General features: G+C 29.0%; 2 protein-coding genes and 1 non-coding gene across 6 annotated transcripts in view; 2 read left to right on the top strand and 1 right to left on the bottom strand.

The window, feature by feature from the left end:
- Ipk1 (Inositol phosphate kinase 1) overlaps positions 1–22,855 on the bottom strand; it is an 83,009-nt gene extending 60,154 nt beyond the window's left edge. Inside the window, exon 1 of one of the 4 annotated variants that reach the window (XM_087164365.1) lies at positions 22,694–22,855. In XM_087164365.1, the coding sequence (XP_087020491.1) occupies positions 22,694–22,843 (150 nt within the window). In that variant the 5' untranslated portion in view covers positions 22,844–22,855. Of the gene's footprint in view, positions 1–11,286; positions 11,340–22,693 lie in introns of those variants that run through there. The other 3 variants (XM_043050557.3, XM_043050556.3, XM_071185495.2) reach the window with 3 other exon arrangements.
- LOC107450680 (uncharacterized) overlaps positions 11,500–26,029 on the top strand; it is a 147,274-nt gene continuing 132,744 nt past the window's right edge. The window contains exon 1 of the mRNA XM_087164368.1: positions 11,500–11,595. Coding sequence (XP_087020494.1) covers positions 11,590–11,595 — 6 coding nt within the window. The 5' untranslated portion in view covers positions 11,500–11,589. The remainder of the gene's footprint in view (positions 11,596–26,029) is intronic.
- TRNAW-CCA (transfer RNA tryptophan (anticodon CCA)) lies at positions 14,836–14,907 on the top strand. Its single transcript has one exon. It is a non-coding gene; the product is annotated as a tRNA-Trp (tRNA).

Genomic DNA, 26,029 nt, shown 5'->3' with positions numbered 1-26,029 from the left:
AACAATTTTTTGCAGAAAAGAATTTTATGCTAACTATAAAATTTTATTAATCAAAACTACATAATATTAATAAAAATCTTTAACAAAATTTAAACGTTAATTTGTCACCTAAGTAAAGCAAAAGAAAAATATTATCTCATACGAAAACCTCATAACCACGTTAGCCCATGGTTTTAATTTTGATCAAATTTAAAACGAGCATCCAAAAAAAATAATTATTTAGTTAATAATTTAAGCGGTAGATGGCTGTATCAGTCCTTTTGTGCTAGGCTTTCATGAAATGTCACGTGATATACAAAATAAAATGCTTAGTTATAAAACTAACCGATAGATGGCTATACACGACCATCTAAAACTATTCAAATCATTACGACATTTCGGCGAGCTCATCTTCTTTCCTCGGGGCAGCCTATTAATTTCATCGCGTACTTTAGAAAGGAAAAACTTTATAAGCCATAAATATTACTAGCATTAAGTTTTCGTAATATCTTTTTTTCTATTTCAATAATAAAAAAGCCTTTTATTTATATTAGTTTGCAATTTTTCTTTCATCTGATTAGTAAAAAATATGCGTTCTTTTACTTTATTATATTTTACTTTTAGGGAAAATACGATAGTTCTTTTAAAAAAAGTTAACTCCTTGTAACAATATTTGGCGTCTGAAGGTCACATTCTCTACCATCGTCGCCTTGGTAACGATGTGATGGGCAGCAACGCTACGTTTTTTTATTCACACGGCAGTTAAGGAGTATCTATAACCCATACATAACTGTATATTACTATTATAATAAAGTACAGGCGTACAGGAAAAAGTAAAATTTGTGGATACCATGGTAACTGAGAGAGAAAATCGCGTATTATTTTATTTACAGGGTCTATATAATTATTGCGAAACTAAACAGAGTATACCAAATTTTGAAGAACCTAATTTTTCAAAATCAGTCTTAAAAGTTCTTTTTTTAATTCGATAATATATATGTGCTTTGTTTAGAAATGTTTCAATTAAATTAATGCCCATAAAAAAATGTTACGAATGTTTATGCAATGTTCTAGAAAATTGTTGTATGTAAAAAGAATAAGAATTTAAATTAAAAATGAGAACTTCTTGCTACATCAATTTTATGCAAACGATTTCACAAAAAAGCAGTGGCAAAGTTAGTTAATAAAAGCGATTTTTTTAAATTATGCTGTTATTTATTTTGTTTGAATGTTGAGCTGAAAAAAAAAAAAGACTTATATAATAGTATTTAAAAAAAATTAATCTATTGCTTAAATATATATTTTAATACTTCGAAATAAATTTAGTGTTTGAAAATTCCAAGCTAATTAATTAGTACATAGCAGAATAACGACTTCTAAATTTTATCTGTGAATTTTTATCCACGATCTCAACACCGAGAAAAATCATAAATAATAATTTTACTAATTTTATTCTGATTTAAAAAATATGATTTTTCTAAGTTTATTAACTGAATCAAATATATAAACTCCAGATTAGATTTCGAAATCGTCGTCTTACAATTCTAGCACATCGAAAAAAAATTAACGGATTTTAAAATAAATTTGGTAAATTCACGTGTCGTATATAAGCTCTTAACTAAAGAAATTGGCATTTTTTTGTTTTTAAATTTCAATTATCATTGATCATGAAAAGTTTAGAACTAATTTTTAGATGTTACAGTTCTAGCCGTTACCATAGTGATAGTCAACATTTTATATTAACATTTATATTAGTTATTTTTTATACAACATTTTATATTAGTTAATTTAATAAAACTTAAGGCGCTACAAGGGCCGGTTCAAAAAAAGTTCCTTTAACCCTTTGTGTGATTGAAAATTTTTAACAAAATTTTAATTAAGAAGGTATTATATTACCGGGAATTATATGGACCAGGTATTATATTACCGGGTACTAGCGTACCCTACCAGAGGAAATAATTAGAGGTTTAATAGGGAATAATTTTATTTTATACGACATAACGTGTTTAGTAAGAAAGCCAAAAATTTTGTCATGTTTCTGAGTAATAATATAGAAATGTTTTTGTAACCACTATTAGTGTAGAAATTATTTATTTTACAGATTATCTAGCTCAGCGATTCCCAAATGGTGTTGCGCAGAACCCTTGTGTTCCTTGAAAAGGTCACAGAGGTTCCACGAGGGCTTTTTTTTTTATAAAAAAAACCCAGTAATTGGTCTTTGAAACCTTTAATAGGTTTATAATTCATACTTATAATCTATTGTTTATCTAATATTAATGTATCAAATATTAAATAAGCTGAATTATAATTTGGTAAAAAGAACTATTTTAAATTGTGAGAAAGTAATAATAACAGATAAAAAATAAGATAAATAAGATAAGAAAAAATAAGCAATAGAAAATAATTGTAGATTCATTTGAAAAAAAAAAAAATGTTTGAGTAATCGTACGGTAAGCAAAACTGAAAGGCAAGAACTAGAATTTGAACTGAATCCGTTTGGTTTGAATCCGTTTATGCTCGCAATGAAAAACAGAGAAAAACCGTTTTGTCCACAAATTGGCTTTTAATCGCCAAATATACAGTGAAAGTCCGTGAAAAGAAAGGAATTTTTTTACAGAGTGGGTATATTTACAGAAATGTAAAAATTACCATTTTTTAACTCGCCAATAGAATTTTTTTTCCCCAACAAATTCTTTTCTCGTTAATAAAACAGCCTAAACACTTAAAGAAAATTAAAATTCGTGACTTCTATACTTAATATAATGTAGGTACTTACAGCTCAGTAACCTTGCATTTAATAGCTTATGTATTTGTTTGAAGAATTAAAAGAATAATATGCTCGTGATTTATTTTAAATAGTTGATCACGATTGGCTTTAGAATATGGCATAGGAATTAAAGGCTCGTTTAGAATAGTCTAAGAAATTAATCCTCAAGCTGCGTGATCATTCAATACTGCCTATATAAATGTGGCTATGCGCTGCGTGTCTGCAAGACCTTGTTAATCTATTTATTTATTATGCATTAAACAAGACAGCGATAAATACTTATTGTTTGCAAATTTTCATAAACTCTTGCTTGTTTGTTAATGGCTGTGCTATATTTAATTGCTAGCTGAGTACACGTTCCTCGTTCGGGGTGGGAAAAAAAGTAAATGATCAATAAATCAGTCTTAATGAATACTACGAAATCGTGCTCAAAATTCAGAGAAGAAACGTTATAGAACTAAAGTTTTATAAAAAAAAAAAGTAATTATACTTCCTCTCCTGCAATTTAATGGTGATTTCCTACTTAAAAAAAATTTAACTTTAATTTTTTAATCATTAAAAATACAGTTAAGATAAAATAAGAGGAAACTGATAAACACTAACATTTACACTTCAAGCATAAATTTTAAAATTTCGTTCCATTTAAAAAAAAATATCTCGACAGTTGATAAACACCTCAACTTGACGGATTGCAACAACGATTTGAACACTCAGGCAGACAGGCGCCTGTGCTTAGGGATAAGGAGGGCAGGGAGGGAGGAGCAACCCCATGACCCCAATCGAAAAAAACATCTAGCGGCCTTCTTTTAGAATGAGCTTTTTTTAATTTTTGTTTTATTTAATGAAAGCTTAATAATAAATTTCTGATTACATATACAAATAACTTGTTATTTATGAACTAATTTCCGTGGTTTGTCGTTAATCGATGAATAATTTTACGTAACCCCACTTTTTTTTTAAATAATTTTTGTTTAATATTTTTGTTAAAAAATTCTTTGAGATACTATACAATAACTTTAAATTGAAATTTATTCAATAAAAGAAAAAAAATACCATTTTTAAGTGAAAAAAAAGAGATTTTTTCTATAGGCAAACGAGATTTTTTGGAATCGTTATAATTTTTAAATTTTCAGTTTCAAATATTTGCTATTAACATGCTTTTACCAAGGCGAGCTGAAATTTTAAAAAGTTGTATAGCATTTCATTTTACCGTATATTTTAGAAAAGTGACAGCATAAAGTTGCTTAAGATGATAAAAACCTTGGCCAAAGGATACGTGCTCTTTGTTCGACAAGATAAGAACTCTCAAGCTCACAAAGGAAGCAGAGAAAACAGACATTTTTTTAATAATATTATTTTGTAAGAAATACTACACTGCATGTACTGTTTATATTCATTGCAAACATATAGAAAGTCTTAAAATAATTTGCAAACAATATTTTAGTTAATTCCTATTTAATCAAGAAAAAAGAGTCCAAAAAATCGTTGTGTTACTTTTGTTCAAATGTGAAGAAGAGAAATTCAATCTTTTTTAGATGTGAATTCAGGGGAAAGCAAATTCAAAAATTTTAATTTGCTTTTCCTTCAGAATAATTTTGAATTCAAGGGAAATTAAATTTTTTTCAAAATGAATTCAAGGGAAATAAATTTTTTTTCAAAATGAATTCAAGCGAAATTCAATTTCTTTTCAAAATAAATTCAAGGTTAGGAAAATTCAAAAATTTAAATTTCCTTTTATTAACTCATTTTTGGACAAATTAATACTGAATGCTCTAGAACAGAGGTTCCCAAAATGGAGTTCCACAGAACCCTAGGGTTCCGTGGAAAGGATAGGGGCTCCGAGAATTCAGAATTTTTATTTTTTAACTAGTTACGTTTTTCGAAACCTGTAATTAAATTTATATCCAATTATTCAAAAATTTGAAGTTGCTTTTCCTTCACAGCAATTTTGAATTCAAGGGAAATTCAATTTTTTTCAAAATAAATTCAACGGAAATTCAATTTTTTTCGAAAATAAATTCCAGGGAAATTAAATTTTTTTTAAAAAAATGAATTCAAGGGAAATTATTTTTTTTTAAAAAATGAATTCAAAGGAAATTCAATTTTTTTCAAAATGAATTCAAGGGAAATTCAATTTCTTTTCAAAATAAATTCAAGGTTAGGAAAATTCAAAGATTTAAATTTCCCTTTAATTCATTTTTGGGCAAATTAATACTGAATGCTCTAGAACAGCGGTTCCCAAAATAGAGTTTCACAGAACCCTAGGGTCCCATGGAAAGGATAGGGGCTCCGAGAGTTCAGAATTTTTATTTTTTTATCTAGTTATGTTTTTCGAAGCCTGTAATTAAATGTATATCCAATTATTTAATATATCCGTTATTTTTATAAAGAAATTGATAAAGAAAGAAATTTCAAAAGAATGTATTTTTTAATTGAAACATAATAAATAAAGAAAAATATATTTGCTCATAAAAAATTTTAGTACTATTTCAAATCGAATAAAAAAATAAAAAAAACACCCAGATTCAACAATGAAGAAATATGTTTTTCTGATAATCATTCTCAACGTATATTTTCCCTATCTTTTCCATTTTTATGTAAATGTAAACCATAGTTCAGCTCATTCATTTTTAGTTCATGTTTGCATTAAAATCAAATTAAGAACTCGACTAGATGCTTCTCCAGACCTGCGAAATCAACTACTTAACACAAAAACAAATTTTAAGACCTAAAACCAATTAATGAAATATAGATCATTAAATTTTTTAAAATAATTAATAGTCTTTCGTTATTTAATGCATTCAATCGCTGATGAAATTTATTATTAATCTCAAGATTTTGCCAAAAAAAAATGCTCAATCATTTTGGGTTTCACAACCGAAAAAAAAAGAAGAAAAAAAAAATTGGGCATCGCTACTCTAGAATTGTTTGATGATTTTCGATTCATTGTTTTTTAATAACAAATGCTGCACCATACAATTTTTATAAAATATGTACTATATAGTTTTATTGGGATGCACAATTTTGATCCATTGGCAAAATGAGTCTTGTTTTGGGATTTATGGCGTGCGCACTTTATTCGGACGCCATCACACTTTTCAACTGTGAGTAATAGTAAACAGTGCGCATGCGCCGTCATTGCATGCGTTGCTATGGCGACCGCTGCTGTTTGATAATTTTTTTTAGAATTCTTTTTTTTCCTTCTTTTTACCAGCAGTCATTCTTAATGTATTTACATGATAATAATTTAAATTATTTTTATGTTTTTTCTTATTATTAACTTATAATTACTGTCCTGACGGTGATTTTAACACAAGTATGAATACTGAAGAAGGAAAAGTATTTTGTGACGTATTGTAACACGTCTATAGCCAGGATTTGAAAACCAATCCGACGACAAACATCAGTTTGTACAACCCAAGATTTGAAATTTTGTGGCACTTATCGGAGTCAAACCAGAAAAAAAAAGCACTTGACCAATAGGTAACCAGTAATCAAATAAAGAAATAAAATTTTTTTAAAAAACTTTTTTCTGATTTTTCCTCCTAATAACATGATTTATCATAGTTCTATTGTAACATATACAAATAACGCTATGCAGATTTTATAATTTTCTCAAATCAACCATCAAATTTAACAAATAATTCACCTGAGGAAAAATATTTTAGTTTCAGCTACATTGCTACACGTGTTTCCCTTTTGCACACATTTCATTAAACGTGAGTTCTCGTTGATTCAAATAAATAAATTCAACCTTGCTTAATCCCGATAAAAATCGTTTCAACTCTTTTTAAGCACTTATCACTATTACCCAATGAGCGCTTTTAAGATAAGCACAACTGTTATTTAGATGGTAAGGATTGCATCACTCTTTTTTTCACGTCTTATCATCGAAGAAATATCTTCTTGTGGCTTCTTAATTTAATAAATAAAATAAAAATTGTTTTTGTACAGAGCATTGTTTTCGTCGCATAGCGTAAACATGTATTTTGTTTTCTAATGGGGAAAAAAAAAAAAAAAAAAAAAACGAAACATCTATAGTCCTTTTAGAAAATTCTATTTATTGTTAGAGGAAGAAAATTGAAGTTACAGAAAAATAGGATTTGAAATATGTGTTTTTTTTCTTCACTTTCTTTAAAATATAATATATTTTTGAACGAAATAAAGCTTAATAAGACACTTTTTCACTTATTAACAATTGCGCAAAAATAACTAGAATCCTTTTTTTTCTTCTTTTTTTTCAAAACTGTTTAATTATATTCAAACTTAGAATGTATAAAGAAAGCGTAAAGCTGCTGTTATTATTTTTTTTTTAATTAATTTTTTAAATTTATTTCTTAAGCCCGGAAATTTTTTTAAAAAATAGTTTACTCTTTTTGGGAAAAAATTATCTTTTCCTTTAACATTTATATTTTAAAATTTTTATTTAAATTTTTTTTACTTTTTTACTTCTTAAAATAAAAGGTTAGAACATGAATTAAGAATACTAATTTTAAAATTAAAAAATATTAATTAAACTTATAATATGTTATATTTGTTAATGATCTAATCTGTAACAGATGAAGGCTCTATATTAAAGATTTTTGTTACTATAACTGTTTAACCGTCTACTCTTTCTGTAAAATTTTAACGTAATTTCCTTAAAATTTATTTCAAATATTTCTCTCAACGCATTAAAATAGTAGTGAATAGATTTAGAAATTTGTTAAATCGAAGAAGTTTGTTGATAAATAGTTAGCTTTATTAAAGAAAGACTAGTTTACTAGTGTTATTTATTGACATCTCTCAAGCTACAATTAACCAACGTGATGTGATCACGCTTACTTTGACAGAAACTCCCACTTCGATGAATGGACACTACTATAGGATTCATTGCGGTTTTGTGAGAAGCCGGGAGAGCTGTATTAAGATCACCGTGCTCCAATGTGGGGGGAATCACATCGACCATGTCAACCTTCATCTATGGAAAGGTAAACCAATATAGAATCGGGTTAACATGTCTTATATACTAGTGAATTTGAATTGTACTTCTTTAGTTAGGACACACTACAGTATTGTTCAAAAAATTTAAAATATGTTGAAGTGTGCAAATTTCCAACTGAATTATCATCTAACAGACAAATTCTCCAAAGAACAGAAACAAACTTTTTTTTTTGTATTTCGTTTTTTGTTTTTAGAAGAAAAAAAATTGAGCAATTTTAATGGACTGAGATAAATATTTAAATTAAAAGATAATAAATTACGTTAAAGATAAAGTAATCAGATGAACAGTTGTAGTAACAGAAATCTTTAAAAATAGAACCTCCATCTATTATAGATCATAGACGATTAGAAAATTTAACTAATTTATATTTGTAATTTTAAAACTAGAATTTTTAATTCATGTTCTAACCAATTATTTTAAGAAATAAATTAATGAAAAATGTTTAAACGGGGAATTTAAAATGAAAATTGAAAATCTATAAAAGCCTCACAAGGTACAAAAAAAAATTCTTAACAAAAATGTTTTTCCCCCCTTTTCTTTTAAAAAAGAATGAATTTTTGAAGAAATATTTTATGACATTTCATTCTGGCTATGGAATCAAGGAATCTATCGTTTTTCCACTCGGGTATTTATGTTACGTTAAAAATATGTCATTAAGCATGTTTTTCGAGACCCTAAATTTTGCGATATGACCTTAATAGATGTCACAATTCACAGTTTAATAAAATCTAATTAAAATTGCATATCATAGGGAGAAAAATAGCCCCGTTTCAATAATCATGTAAAAATATTTAAACTTATCACCCCTTCCAATATTTTCACAAGTTCGATTCATAAAAATAGAATCTTAAAGAATTCTATCTTTAAGAACCATATAGATAGACTCGTTTATATTATTGAATAGAAAATAAAGTTTTTGAATTTTTAATATCGAATTTTTTTTTTCATTTAAAAAAAAAAAATCGAAATTTTCATAATTAAAATTTTTTTAAAAAATATCTCTGATGTAGGGCTCCTTAGATTTCTTAATTCTAGGACAAATACCCCGCTTTCCCCACTCCACTCTGGGTATGTTCTCCGAACCCCCCCCCCCCTCCTCCCTGACCATACTCCTAATCATATGCATAGTTCTCCGCCTAATGTAACGAGACTCATTTCTCTAATCTAAATAGTTATGAAATAGAATTTTAGAATTATTTGTTTTCCATCTGAAGAAATATTTTTAGAAACATTTTTCTTAGCCTTGTTTAGGAGCGTATAGCTTTTTAAGAAAAACAAGGAAAATCTAACTCTGAAAACACCCACGATAAATACACACAAACCGCAAACGATTCCGATTTTCCTTTCGCGATATTCTAAAATAGAACTCAAAAATAACTCTTTGTTAATGTGAGACCTAGATTTTAAATAAATAGAAAAGAAAACCAATGAAAAAAATAAAAAAGACAAGGTGAGAAAATTAATTCATCTACAGAAGACTAATAATGAGTGTGTGAACAGTGAGATTTTTCTTGTATGACGCCAAAAGATCGACCGAAATTCTGATCAAGTGTTTCACCTTCATTTCTCTCATCCAATGAAAATAAAAATAAATAAATCGTTTGCTCAATTGTCCACTCGTAATCGTAACTTAATAATGAGGATTTAGCTTCAGTGTGATGATATCTGTAAATAGGAAAATTAAGGTCGAGGCCAGGCTGATGTCAAGACAGGCAAGTTCACTAAATAAATGACCGAAATCGGGATAGTAAAAATAAATAACGTTCAGATTTCGGTCATTATTGCTAGGTCAGGGAGTTTCCAAAGAGGAGCAAGAACTAATAATTATTTTAAAAATAGTCGCTGAATATATTGCCATATTTATTTGAAAGTTAGACATAACTCACAATTTTGAGCAACGATAAAATAGGGTATAATTCGAATTCAATGTTCAAATCTTCTGTAGAATTAATTCTAAGATTTTACATTATTTACAAAATACCGTGGAACGACAATTTATGAAACCTCTTATGCAATTAAATCAAAAACAAAAGCTTAATATTAATAATTTTTTCTTAAAAAGAAGTAAAAAGTTATAGTTCGTTTTAAAATAGTCGTTGAACATATCACCATATTTATATGAAAGTTATACTTTTATCAGGAATTATAAATTTTAAATTTCCTAAAATAAGGGGGGGGGGTAATTTTTCGAACTATTATGTTCAAATCTTCTAGAAGTTAATTGTTAAATTTTACAAAATTTACAAAATATCAAGGAACAATATATGAGACCTCTTACTCATTTCAATCAAAAACAAAAGCTAAATATTAATAGCAGGGTAATTTTTGAAAATTTTTTAACATTCTTTACATTTATATCTTTTCTTATGTACCAAGTATCCACACGATGACAGACGATTTAAAAAAATATATATCATTAAACGGAAAGAAATAAAACAGTACAGTTTGCTATATTCTGCTTAGGAAATTATTGGCCTTCTAGTCTTGGTTCAGAATTATTTCTAAAGTTTGTCAACAGATGACGCTGCTGACTAGGAAAATACTATATTGCATGAAATGTTTTGTGAAGCATGCATTCCAAATGAAATATGCATTAGAGGGTTCGTCAGTTTTATCTTCACACTATGCCTCATTTATGTTACAAATAGCACTCAGTTTATAGTGTTATAGTCTTTTAAAAAAATTTGTTTCATAATGTTTTATCAGTTCATAAAGCCATCTGTTGACGAAATGCGCAACTGATGTTAAAACTTGGTGAGTACGTAAGTAATACGTTTTCTAAGCAAAAAATAACGAACCGTTATTCACTATTTTTTTCTGCTTGGCTTTAATTGAAATCTCACTCACTTTTGGAGCAAAAAGATGCATTAAAGTTTAGTTTCAAATTTTACACAACTTAGGAAATACTGTTGTTAGTAAATCATTTATTACACTCCCCTAATAGTTTGTTATTTTCAAAAATCAGTTTTATTATAATTTTATAATTTCAGAAAAAGAGCTGATATGAATAAAAATATAGGTATTAGAACTATATCAATGTTTCGCTGAAAACAATTTTTGGGAAGTTAATTTTGTGAAGAAACTTGGAGACGTTTTAAGCATTCTCCTTTCTTTCCTACAAAAAAATAAATAAATAAATAAATATTAAAAAAAATAATTAAAGAACAAGAAATTTATTAAACTAAAATTTTTAGATCGAAAATTTCGGAAAAAAGAAAAATGGAGATATTTTTGCTACTCAGCTTTTAAAACTTATTTCTTTTTTCACACTCGTTTTTTTTAAAAAGTAATTTATACCATTATGTTTTTGTTTTAATTTGTAATATTCATATATTCGGATAATTTGAAAAACCTTATCCTATCCAATTTACATTTATTTTTCTTTCTATCTTTCTAATTTAGATTCAGATAGAATGGTAATCTAAATTATCATTTATAATTAACTCAAATCGAAAAGATACCCCCAATAAATATTCGTTATATCTTTGAGTACATGAAATCTGATGAGAAACCTTTTTCCCCTACGGAATAAGAAAAAAAGTAATAAAAAACTTACTCTTAATGGAAGATGGAATAAACCGATTGCAAACGATCATCGTGACTGGTATCTAAGAAAATAAATAAAATTCAGGTATGTCGTAATACTTTATTACCTTGTGCGTCGTTTCTTTTATTCGAAACGTGATACTGTAATAGCATTAAAGAAGATTATACTAAGCTCCGAGAATATTGAAATATCTTTAGGCTAAATTCTAGCTTGGAATAAAATTGATAACTTGGTTGTCGTCTGCGAAATTTTATTTTTTAATGGCTTATCGGATTTCGTGGAAAAGTGGGAATAATGTAATGCCAACGGTCAATGACGGTAGGGAAAAATTTATTTGTCAACTTGAATTATAAATATAATCTAGCTTTAATGCTGAATTTGTTAAATGGAGTTTTAACCTGAGGGAAAAATAAGTTCAGGTTTGTCCTCTACTATTGAGATTTTGAGATTCAAAATCAAAATTATGACAAGAAAAAAAAAGAAAGAAAAAAAACAGCAAAATTTATAACTTTCTCTACAAATATCTGCTAATAACAGGCTCTATAACTTCTTTAATCATCTGATTTATCTAAACATTTATTATTGTAGCATTTAGTGTTGCATGCAGGTTTTTTATTTTCATTTTTTAAAATATGATTTTATATACCAATATTAGTCAGAGTAGAGAACATCCAATCCTTCTCAAAAGTTATTTGACAGGAATAATCATTTAATATTACTATGACGACTGTCAGTTCTTTAAATAATGTGTTTTATACAAGGTAATTTTTAATTTATTTCAAACCGTCATTTTTAAGATAGTAAATTTCATAAGCAACTTATTACCGGTACGCTTGACGCTTCGCTCTGAAAGCTGTCATCATGAACAATTTTAGATACAGCGAATGAATAAAGTAAGAATGAGGATTGAAAGGATACCAATTAATGGATCAGTGAATAGGTGAATTAATACTATTTAGCAATAAATAGTATTAATTAATAGTAGTAATAGTATCCTTTTTAATCTTGAATGCATTAATTGTAATTTTAATCTTGTTCACATGTTTCCCAAAATCAACATTTAGAACTGACGTAGATTTTATAATTCTCTGATAGAAATATTGCAATTGAGAATTAAAAAAAGCATTTCTTTACAACGTTCTGATTACACCAGCAAGACAATTCAAGGATTTTGATTTTTTTTTTTTTTTTTTTTTTTTGAAAAAAGATCCCATTTCCAAAAACGAGTAAAGGGCGTTGTTTTCAATGTCGCAGGGGCGCAGCAACGTCTTTCGCAGGGGCTGCCATACACCGCCAATAAGAAACAGGCAGTTTTATATTTGTGCTGCTTCGATGGAAATACAAATGCGTATAATAATCGGTAATTTGTCATAATCCTCCGCTAGATTACATTTACCTTTTCGTAACTGAGTCTGACAATTGTCTTAACTATTACGTGAACATAAAAATGTTTCAGCACTTTACAAAAAAAAAAGTCTGCTTAAATCTTACTTAAATATCATTGAATGAAATAAATAGCATAAGATATGTTAAAGGTTTTCTGAAGATCGAAATTTTATTGTTGATATAGTTTTTTTTAAAAAAATAGATAAGTTCTATTATTGTCAAAATACAGTTTTGATTTTCTATAATTTAAACTAAAGGAATTCTTACGAGTCAAAGTTTTACTTTGTCTGCTTGAAATAACGTAAACAGTAAACCTAATCAGGGAACATAACTATAATAACGTACGTATTTTGATAAAAGAGGTGTATAAAATACAGAATGATTAATCTAAAAATATTTAACCTACTGATTTTAAATGTTTTTATTTTAACCAATATGTTTGATGAGGCTAACCTCTTTCCGCAAAGACAGATAAGTAGTGTTGTTATTATTATGTTACCCAAATGAAAAAATACTCCATCCTAAAGAAGAGGAGAAAATCTAAAATTATCAAGAAATTTTAATTTTTTTAAAATTGATTATATTGTAGCATTGATAATTAACGCACCAGTTAATCAATGCCTATTTCTTTTCACTTTTTTTCCATAAAAAATCAATTTACAATACAGATTTATGAATATTATTTATTAATAAAACATAATTATTAAATTTCGCAAACAATCGAGAAAAAAAATTCTATTCTGAGTAATTGCTTTCCTCTCTATCAATTCCTACAATAATAAGAGAATAAATAATCCAAATCGCATTTTGAAAAAATATTTTTTTAGTTTCCATTAATTTTTTTAGATAAAAATAAATTTGTAGTGTCATGTGGATGGCTAATTGGGCAATTTTTGAATTGTCATTTTCATTTTGAATTATAATATAATTATTAATTAATTTTGAATTATTGCTTGATTAATTGTAAATTAATTTATCAGAATTGCTTTCAAACTTTACACGCTAAGTTAGCTTAAAATTTGTTGGTTATAGAATGGATTTTACAAAAAATAAAATTTAACAAAAAATTTTAAGAATATAAAAGGAAATTTAGTACTATGTTCATTAAAGTTCCAGCAATGTACTTTAATGTCGTTGTGCTTTCCGTTCCCCTACACCTCTTTCCCCCTGCCCTTTTTCATTAACTGCCACAATTTAACGAATTCTCTTACTTTCTAGCGCATGGGTCGCCAAACTTTTTTGATCATCGACCCCTATATAATTTTTCGAAATCTCCATCGACCCCCATAAAAATAATTTTCTGTTAATTAAGATAAAACTCTATTAGATACTGTGCTTGTACTTTTATTTTATGATTTAAACATTTATTAAAGTAATAGTACATTGTGTAACAATAGTTTTATGAAAAGTATATTAATGTTGAAATTTAAATACCTTAATATTTATTAAATAAGTAATTACAAATAAGTAGAAATAATAAGTAAAGTAACTACAGATTTATTGCTTCTAGAACCAATGAGATGAATGTGCCTGGTGTTTTTTTGCAAGGTTCGCAATATTGGGTTCAAAATTGGTCAATTTTAATTTTAAATCCCCTCGTAACTCCACATTTAATTTATTTCTGTACTTAGTTAAGATTGAATTTACGTGACTGAAACCGGCTTCAACCATATAGGAACTTGGAAAAGTAGCATAAAAAGGCTGAGCTATTTCATAAAGTTCTACATATTTTTGCATTATATTTATATTTGTTCAAAATTTACTTATTGTAAAATTTTTAAAAAGCGTCTTTGCTTCAAGATTCGATAATAATTCACCAAACTCATCTTGCAGGTTGATGTCCACGTTTTTGAAGATGCGTTTATTAATTTATGTTCTATGAAGAAACTGATATTAAGTCAATTATAAAAAATATTCACGAATTTTGCTTACTCAATTAGATATGTGTGATTTACGTATTAAGAACTGTTTTTTCTTTGACTCCCAATCGACCCCCTGACTCAGATCGACCCCCAATTTTGTTAAATGGACCCCTGGGGGTCTATATAGACCACTTTGGCGACCTCTGTTCTAGCGTGACATAATATGTGGATGGCATCTTATAAACGTGAAATGGTTATTTATTTTTATATTTTATTTTATTATTAATATACTTCAGTACCCTTTGGGCATGACTCGGTGGCGCAACGGTAGCGCGTCTGACTCCAGATCAGAAGGTTGCGTGTTCAAATCACGTCCGGGTCATTTTATTTTACCTCACTTTAAACAAAATTTCTTTTGTGAATTTGTTCAGAAGTTTCGCAAGCGTTAAAATTATTTATTTTTAGTCTAAATAAAATTTAAAAAGAACTCATGTACGAACTTTCTTTTATATAGTTTCTCATGAGTGAAATTTCTCATTAAAATTTATAGAATTCCTTTATCACTCCGTTAAATTAAAAGGCATCATTTTCTGCAATTTCATTTTGATTTCTTAATTTTTTTTTTAAAGTAAACATCGTTTGATTTTTCTCACTTTATTTCTTACAGATTCGTTCTTTTTTCTTTTTTTTTTAAAATAAAATATATCTATAGATATATAGGGGAAAGAAACAGATGAAAAATTTTTTTAATTGCTTTTTTGCACCAAAAACGTCAGGTATTCTGTATATTGCCCTACTCTACGACAGCGGTTCCCAAATTTTTTCGAATATGGAACACTAAACGAACAATCGACATTCGTTTGGTGGAACTACAATGTTAATAAACAATACTGAAAAGATTTATCAAAGAAAGATAAATAATTATTTTGAAATTATTTAATTATCTATCGTTTTATAAATAATAATCTTGAAATTTTTTTATAAGCTTAAACGGAAATAAACTGCCATAAATGTTATCAGGGAGGAATATCAGAAATCGTTATCCACAAATGTTATTGAATGCTTATCAGGAAGGATATTCGTGAACTTGGTATTAATATTGTTCAATTTAGTATTATTTTTGAATTAAAAAGTACAATGTAATAAAAAGCAGTTTTTTTTAATAAATGCATGTCCTCTTAATAATTTATTCAATTTATTTATTTTTTTATTAATATTTGTAATTCCATTTTTGATTTGTATTTATTTTTATTCCATAAAAATAACCGAAATATAAAATAAATAATGATATACTGATTGCATATAAATATAATTGGGGGACTTCAAAACTCAATAATTGTTTAAAAAAAGTCCTAATCCTCTGAACCCAAGGACAGGTGTTTTTTTGAACTACGGTACCTGGACCAATGCATGTATCGTTCGTATTCTATAATTTGCCGTTAACATACAGAATTTACAAACAGAATAATAAATATAAATTTTTTCAAACTTTGTCATCCAATTTTCGGCACTCGTTATTATTGACTTGGCCATTATAAATGACTGACTTTTCAACTTTGCAGGCAACAAGAAATAAATGAAATGTATAGTTGAATTCAGTAAAAGAGTTGAAAAAAATGTTCTTTTAGAAATTGCCACAGTTATTAATTTTATTTCAAAATGTTTACTAAGAAACTCGTTTTTACTAGACAATCATAACAATCGTTTGATTTTCCTCAAATAAGTAAAAAAGAAAACGAATCTCAACACACAGTTGAAGTTAATGTTTCAAAACCAGAAAAATAAATTACCATTATTTCTAGAAATCAAGTTATTTAATGTCGAACTTCAATAAAAACAAAGGCAGAAAGAAGTGCTCTGAGTGAAAATCTGAAAACGATTTCAATCTAATCTAAACAATTGCTCTTTCTGAATCTATGTGTCACGGTCATAGTTCAATTATTATTTTCTTGTTCATAACGGTCATAGTTCAATTATTGTTTTTTGTTCTACTTCTCTCAGTCGAAATTTGAATTCCCTCAAATTGACATAGAAACACACCTTGAATTAACTCCTCCGCGATATAAATTTCAAATAAGATGTTGCCATCATAATACATACAAATAAACTTTTTTGAATCGTTTGCAAAGGGCAAAAAAAGGTTAAAGAACAATAGTGTGAAATTGTTTCCAATCGGAAAATTATTAATACTAAAGCGTGATTCAGGGCATTTGAGATGGTTTTTAAAACAATCAATAGTGATGCATACGTGCCAGGAAGTTCAACTTATAAAGAGCATGTTACATTTCACACTTTAAATTAGTGTTATCATAAAAGCGAAATGGAACAAAAACGTGACTTTAGTTCACCATGATGTGATGCTATCTAGAGGACATAAATGTAAAGAAATTATGAAATTTTCCAAAAGATGGGAGGTTGGGTAATTCATGTATTTTAAGATGAAAGAATTGTGGTGGGGGAGTATATTATTAATTTCATATTTCTATAATGAAGCGAAATTTCAAAGACCTTCAACAGTACTTATAATTTGAATTAAAACTAAAATTTGCCATGCTAATAAATCTCATTAAAATATACTTTCTGTGTAATGTGGTGCCATCTAGAGGACTTTGAGGTAACTTTTAAAGTACATACGTGTTAAAAAGCAATACATATTACTTTATGAAAAAATAGCACCTTTAAAAAATGTGCCTTAGACACTGTTTCCCCTAGCGCTTCATTTAGAAAATGTGAAATAACTTTTACAATGTTTGTTTTGTATTTTGCTTCTTTTTTTTCTTCTAATTCCTTTGTTTGTTTATTTTTTGCTGACCATACTGCTTAACTGTGGGGTACTGTTGTAAAAAAAAAGCGATATTTTAATGTAATTCTAAAAGCGAAATGAAACCAAAACGGAACATCAAAACTGTAAAGAAAGAAAAAGTACAAAATTTCTAGAGCAGATATTGTAAAATATTATAGGTATTGCAGAAAAAAAATCGAAGGTATTGTAGTTTATGTATTTTAAGTATTGTAGAAGGTATTGAATTTAAAGGTTTATGAATTTAAACATTGTAAAAGGTAGAATGTATGATAGGTTATGAATTTATAATATTGTAGAGGAAGATAGAAGATATTGTCCTTTATAACTTTAGAGATGAAAGAGATTTATTGTAGAAAAATATAAGAAAACAAAAATTTTAAAAAAATATTCAAAAGTATTATCTGAAAATAAATTTTGAACTTGACTGAAGCTAAATTCTTTAAATTGGATGAACTTCATTTAAAAAAAAAAGACTATAGCAAAATTACATTTGGAAGGCAATATAATAAGTTAAATTTTTTATTTTATTCAGGAAAATGCTTCCAGTTAGAAAAGCCACAATTTTCATGTAGGCAATAAGTTGTTTTACCGTATTGTGCTACCATCTCGTAGGCATTTTTGAAACTTGTATTCTATTTCTCTGGAAACAATAAAGAACAGTTTCGTGAAACTGTCACACGTTTGGAAAAAGTTTAGCTTAGCGCTCCTTCATCCTAGTCTTCATTTGCAAAAAAAAAAAAAAAAAAAAAAAAAAAAAAAAAATTATATATATATATATATATATATATATATATATATATATATATATATATATATATATATATATATATATATATATATATATATACACACATTTTTTTAGGTTAGTTCAATAGTTCAAATATCAGATTATGTCGAACTCCCCCTCAGAAGGGGTAAGGAATAAAACATTAGATAGGATTTTAATCATTTCAAATTACTGTTAACGATATTTGGTGAATTCTACAATTTCTTTTGAAATGTATGAACACAAGGTTATTGTGCAATCAGAATTGTAGATATAATAGCCAATTTTACTTCAGAAAATTTTTTTTCTCCAATTTTTTCGCCCTTTAATACAAAATTATAACAATTCCATTCTGCAATCACGTTTTTGAGAAAGGTAGTTTAATTCATATTTCAATCTATTTTAACATTTTTTTTTCTCTTTTAAACTGACAGTGAGGTTTTTTAAAAAAAATTGGAACTAGTTCGGAATTATAATGCGTTTTTTATTTTTTTCTAAAATATAAAAAGCTAGGTACTTATCTTTACAAGTCGATTTTTTAAAACTTCTTTAAAATGCACCACTGTCCATAGTTGGGGTAAAATGTAATTGATCAATGTAATGGCAAAATGTAATGTTTGAAAACAAGGTAAATGTAATGCTGATTGAAATATAATCTGAGCAACCAATTACTTGCAATTACGATTACAATTCCAACCAAGATCGGATTTAACAATTATTAGTACTTGTAATCGTAGAATATTATTATTTGTAATTTAGATAATTAGTACATGCAATCTTAGTTGTAATCTTTACATGTAATCAATAGTAGTCGTGATAAAATTATTATTATCTTCAAAAACATTTTCATATTTTACATCTCAATTCAAAACACTCAATACTGAAACAGTCCGCAGTATCAACATCTGCCGTTGGATTAGAAAAATAACAACATTTAAATCCAAAAATTAAAAAAAGGAAAAATAATTCTGAAACTAAAAGTGTCTTTTTTTAGTTTTAATAATTCGGTGATAAAAATTATTTAACAGTATATGATCACGACACAAGAACAACATTATTGATTTTGTTTAGCTTAGGTTAGTTATAAAAAAATTGTCTTTTTAAGTAAACAGACAAAAAATAAATAAATAAAATCATTTTATCAAATAATCAGTTGACAACATACTCGATATAATACAATTGAAATTTAAATGTAGGTCAGGCACGTGTGTTAAACTAAAAGGACAGACAGCTGCAGTGATGATGCCACATGATAAATAAAAGTTTGCTTAGCTGTATCAATCAGATGATCATTTATTATGTTAGAAAGCCTTGAAGAAAAATCGAGAATGATAATTAGGTAAATCGGGTTGTTAACTAAACTAGGTGTAATTTCTTGCGATTGTTTTAGTTTAAAGTTATACTAATGACCGACGGTTTGAAAAATTAATTCTTCTCAAATTCTATAAAGTTCATCAAAAGATGGCGCTAATGGCTAGAAAAAGTATTTAAAAAATATTTTTTCTGTGTTGACTTTATTCTTGACAGTGTTTCGTGAATTTGAAGAGGTTGTTTCAACTTCCGGTAGAAGAAAAGCTTGCATTGACTTCTAAATTTTTGTTGTTGTTTTCTTTACATTATCTTTTGATTTATTTTTTTAATATAATTATTTGTTTTCGACGGAGGAAAGTTTTTATATATATATATATATATATATATATATATATATATATATATATATATATATATATATATATATATATATATATATATATATATATATATATATATATATATATATATATATATATATATAACTGTTGTTGAACAGCCAATCCAATTTTTGGGTTTACGATTACTAATGTTCCACTCCGTAGCATTGTAATTTTGAAACCAGTCCAGAAGACAAGAGAACTCCTGGATCAAGTATCGGGAGAAATTTGCCTTCGTGGAGGACTTTTTGATGGAACTAACCCGCATTTACGATACACGGAGAGGAAGACCACAAGAGCGTCCCACGGTTAGCGTGACGGCAAGCGGACTCTATCCCATGATCCGTCTTCCACTAAGGATATGTCACGTCAGTACTGTGGTTGGTACAAGCCATATGCGGAATTTGTATTGACCATCGCAGGGATCGAACCTGCACTAATTTGTTAACTGAAAATTCCCCAATGACTCATCACGCCAAATTCAATGGAGTAATGCATATCAAGGAAGAACAACAAAACTTCCTATAGAGTTTTTTTAAAATTTTTTTATGATAAATGGTGAATATCAAAAGATTTTAACTCATTAAAATTTTTCTCGGAATTCTGTTACTATTGTCCTCAAACGGCACTGTGCAAATGCTGTAATAGTGGATATTTTAAAAACATTGTTTATGATTTTCTTAGTTGCGCCACCTGTTATCGAGTTTTACAACTAATCCTGAAGCAAGGTGAGAGAAAAAAATTAAATTCCTAAGAAAGAAATGCGACAAACCACACACTTTCGACATTTTCGTTCCATTGTCTGCAAATTGTTGGTCATTTTGAGGACAATCGACAATATGACAAGCACAGTGGAAAATAACCTTCTACATAAAGATACTGTTCAATTAACGTTAATCGTTAAGACTTAGCAAATTCATCATTTACGCCAGATATTTGTTTCGGTTAACATTTTTCAGCATTAATTCGATTATTGCAACACATAGGACAATTGTGACCACTAACTTTTTCAATCTTTAGCATGGTGCCGTACACTTTTTGAGTTGATAAGTAATTTTGTCTGAAAATGATATTTAAAAGTTCGTTTTAAGTAAAATTGTGACAGAAATTTAACGTTATAAAGTGACACGTAATTTCACATTCTTGCTTTGGATCAGCGAGAATCATGCTTTACAATAGTGCCCAATACTTTTGAATCAAGTAATACTTAACATCATGCATAATATACTATATGAATACAAATGAAAATTTAATATCTCCTTTTGTTTTGAAAAAGAAATTTTTTTTTTGTCCCACCTCTTACAAGAAACGCATCACTTTAGAAACTTAGTGGGGCGGAAGACTTTAGGTAGAGATGTTTGGATGCCTGATTTTCTAAGGCAGAATATATCAGCATCTGCCTTAGAAAATTATTTTATCGAACTATTATTTTACGATATGTATATATTTCACATGGCGACAAAGAAAATCCTCATTTCTTTTTCGCGTTAGCAACAAAAGAATTGAAACATGAAGCGTCTGAGCTGTTAGAAGCATGAAAGCGTAGACGTACAAGTTTACAAATTTCTGAATGAAAATTTTCTAGCGCAGACAACGGAAAACTGAAACGAACTGAACTATGAATTGGAAAGAATTGAAAAGTTAAACGCTAATAGTTCATTTCAACAAAGTGTTCTATATACTATTGCGTTTCAATTAAAATTATGTAGATTCAATAATTATAATTTCATTCATAATAATAATGATAATAGATTTCAACTTAAATTTTTTTAATTCAATAACTTATATTTGACTGAAAATTTTATTTTTTTAAAGTGCTAATGATTTTAATCGATTTAAATTCTTGAGATTTTACACTAGATCGCATTTCAAATGAAGTTAACTTAGCAGTGAGGGAATCGAGCCTGGTTTGCTAAGCAAATAATGTACGATAGCATAACTAACTTCGGAGGATGGGGAGCCTCGGCGATCAGATTAGTAGATATCTATCTTTGTTTTGTCACAAGAACGATAAAAATGCTGTTTTGAAGTTATTTTTATCGAAGTTATTGCTAAATATTTCTTTTTTTATTCTTGTTAATATTTATGAGTAATGCTATTAATATTAAAATAACTCACTTTTTATACTTTTGCTTATTGATATGTTATGTTAATAACACTATTATCCATTGTTAACGCTTGAGCTTTCGAATAAATCACTTTTAAAAAGCATACGTTAGGCGTTTTAAAAAACATACGGTGTAAAAAAAACAAAAAAAAAAACTAATCTGGCAATTGTATAGCATTTGAATCCCAGTGATGACTGGTCGATTCACATATTGTTCCTGGCTCGCACTGACCAAAGGGTTGACGTAAAATATTCTAAGGGGTTGAATGATCGTGGTTCCCTAGCTGTCTGGCTAACCGTGTGGGGTTTTCGTGTTTTTCCCTTCCATGTAACGCAGAAACGGATTGGTATCATCTATAAGTCTTTCACGAAGGCTAGTTTGTCCCAATACTTGATCCAGGAGTTCCCTTGTTTTCTGAGATGGGTTCAAAATTACAAGATTATGGACTTAAGCATAGATAACCGTAAACCTAAAAATAGGTCGACTGTTCAACCCCGGTTTAAAAATAAAAAAAATTATACAATCATTTAGGTTCAATTAAAATTGGACAATCATTTTGGTAAAAACCACAAAACACCCATAACGAACATCACAAATGAAAAAAGAACAAAACTTTCACTAAGGTACAAATAAAAAACCCAAATCGATGCAGAGTTAGCTTATTTTGTTTATAACGAATATCTTTTGCTTACATAAATTTATAAATCATTTTTGAAAGAGTACAACATTTTTATAAATTTGACGTAATTTAGAAACAACAAAAACGTAAAAATTTTATAGAAAAATATTTCAGTACTAACCTTGAAAAAACAAAGGAATTCTTTTAATCGTGAGGCGTATTCATTATACATATTTCTAAATGTATAAATAATCCTACATGACCTTGTAATTATTTTTATCGATATCGTATCACAAGCGATTGTATTACATAGTATTAAGATTCTGAACATTTCTTCACTTCATTTCAAATTACGCAAACAAACAAACGATATGTTTCAGGAGTTCGAAATATTACGCAGCTGCCAACACTGAAATGACAGTCTTTTTGGAAATCACTCAAACACGCATATTCAGTTTACATTGTTTACAGATGCTTTACCTAATAAAAAGATTATTTTTACCTTCGTAGATTCTTTTTCTTAAGATGCGCAATCATAATATAAACTTACATTTTTAGTTTTCTATCAGTGGATGTATTTTAAATTTTTATTTTTTAACATAACCATCACGCGAAATGTCTTTAGTAAGGTTTATTTTTCTGTCATAATTGACGTTATCTCGTAATTTTCTGTAGATTGTTGTAATAAATGTTTTCGGAAGAATATGGAACGCTTTCTTTATAAGAAAAGAATTATGCGTTCCACTGAAAAGTAATTCTTTATGTATTTCAATATTCTTTACGTAAGGTAAAACAATTTGGTAATAAAAGAATCTGTGGAATCGAAAGTCCTGTGGTCAGTCGCTGAGCAGTATTATGGGTACAGGGATCTGGAGAAAATTTCCTTCCTCTTCAAATCAATGTCTAAATTAAGGGAGTGGCCTCACAAACGAGATCCTCGCTGCAGAGGATCTAAATTGTGATTGCATGTCTCCGCATGAACATCCTCAGGGATGTTTCTTAGACCGTCGCAAATAGCTAGTGCAACGTAAATATAGTACCTACATCTACCCATATCTTTATAAAATTGTTTAAAAAAAATATTGACGGGAAAAATATATAAGTATGTGTTGAATAGTGGAGATTAAGAAAGAAACATTTTTTAGACGTCCAGTCAGTTAAATTATATAACTAATAACTTTTATAATGAAATATACACTTAAAATATATAATGGATAGCTATTCATTAAATTATAAGGAATAAGTATATAATTAAATATAATGAACAAAATTACTTGCACAATAAAATATGATGAACAACTTGAAACATTTGATTCGAAAAAGAGACTTCACTGGCTGAGAAGTCTTGTCATTCTGCCCAACGCACCATAGTGTGATGGTAGCGGGTTCGAATCCCACGGCAACCTTCTTGATGTCTTCTATAATTTGTGATATATGTTTTACAACTAGACTAGGGCTTATAGGCCACACTTTGTGATGGGCACATAAGTCTGCGAATGCATGCGCTATTGTTTTCGATACAGTATGAGTAGGTTGTTGTTGTTGCTCATTTACGTCGCACTAGAGCTGAACAATGGGCTATTGGCGACGGTCTGGGAAACATCCCTGAGGATGATCCAAGGACATGCAATCACAATTTTGATCCTCTGCAGAGGGGATGGCACCCCCTGTTCAGTAGCCCGCGCATGAAGTCGAGCACTTTACGGTAGAACAGCTTAACGAGGACCAATATCGCACACCCTTTGTCCCTACACAGACTGATCCAAGTGGTCACCCACCCGCACGCTGACGGCAGCCAGTAATGCTTGATTTCAGTGATCTGCTGGGAACCGTGTCTTAACGATCAGTCCACTGCGGGTGGACTGAGTATGAGTAGGATTTTTACGGACTTCAAATAAGTTTCTAAAAACAACATTGTTATTTTTTAAACGGTCAACGCGTGCCACATAAGTAAGTGCAAAGGGGCGTGGTAGCCAAGGGTTTAAAGAATCGAACCCTAGCCCGGAGATCCATCGAGGATCATCTGCTAAGATCCACCGAGTACAAGCGATATACGATGTCGTAAAATCTGTGGAAGTCCTAGGATCGATTGCTGAGCAGTACCCATGAGTACATGGATCTGGAGTAAATTTCCTCCTACGTCTGAACTGAGGAACTAGATTCGCAAAAATTATAATGGCATGTCTTCGGATCATCCTTAGCATGCTTTTCAGACCGTCACCTGTCCCGTAGTGGACTGATCGTTAAGACATGGTTCCCAGCAGATCACCGAAGTTAATAATCACTGGCTGCGGTCATTGTGCGGGTGGGTCACTTGGATCAATCTGCTTAGGGAACGAGGGTGCGCAGTATTGGTCCTCGTTAAACTGTTCTACCGTAAAGTGCTCGACTTCACGTGCAGGTCGTCGGGCTACCGAAGCGGGCTGCAGAAGATCAAAATTGTGATGGCGTGTCTTCGGATCATCCTCAGGGATGTTTCCCAGACAGTCAGCAATAGCCCTTTGTGCAGCTCTAGTGCGACGCAAATGAACTACATCAACTACAACATCAGACCGTCACCAATAACCCATTGTGCAGCTCTAGTTGCGACGTAAACAAAGTACCTACCAAGTACACTTTCATCTAGAAAAAGTTGTAGGAGATACTCTAGAAAAATAAAATACAAAGATCAATAGCCAAATCCTATGATTGAACTAAAGAAATGTTTGAATTTTTTAAGAACTACTTTAGAATATTATAATCTTTTCAGAAAGAGCGAGAGAGAGAGAGAGACTAAGGGGTTCCGAATTGTGATTAGAACATAAAAAATCACAAGCTCGTGCCCTGAATTACTCGCGCAACACTGTGTACCATTTTTGAGCCTATAATCTCACTTTCATTTTTCCTATTACATTTTAGCTCTTTTTAAAAATCTAGATGTGCAACGTTAGTGTTCATAAGACTGCAAATAAATATCAGTGAATATAAATAATCTTCTTAATCTTAAGAATCGTCCAGGTTTCTAAATGAGTCCACAGTGGGACATGTTAATCTTAAGACTCGTCCAGGTTTCTAAATGAGTCCACAGTGGGACATGTTAGTCTTAAGACTCGTCCAGGTTTCTAAATGAGTCCACAGTGGGACATGTTAATCTTAAGACTCGTCCAGGTTTCTAAATGAGTCCACAGTGGGACATGTTAATCTTAAGAATCGTTCAGGTTTCTAAATGAGTCCACAGTGGGACATGTTAATCTTAAGACTGGTCCAGGTTTCTAAATGAGTCCACAGTGGGACATGTCAATCTTAAGAATCGTCCAGGTTTCTAAATGAGTTCACTGTGGGACATATTAAGAAAACGAAAAAATCAAGAGTATTTAATTTTATCCGATTTTGGGGTAAAATAATAGCGAGGTTTGTACTTGATTTGTTTGGTCATGCATCAAAAATCTAAATTCCTTTTTCTAAAAATCATTCACAAGGTAACATTACTTATCCATTACTGCCATTTGTTTAAAATATTATAAAGTGACAGATCTAC

Source organism: Parasteatoda tepidariorum, chromosome 5 (assembly GCF_982258835.1).
Source record: "Parasteatoda tepidariorum strain Cologne lab strain chromosome 5, Ptep-v5.0, whole genome shotgun sequence".
NCBI classification, from domain to species: domain Eukaryota; kingdom Metazoa; phylum Arthropoda; class Arachnida; order Araneae; family Theridiidae; genus Parasteatoda; species Parasteatoda tepidariorum.
Note: the sequence above shows the minus strand (reverse complement) of the source record. Positions and strands in the feature narration are given on the sequence as shown.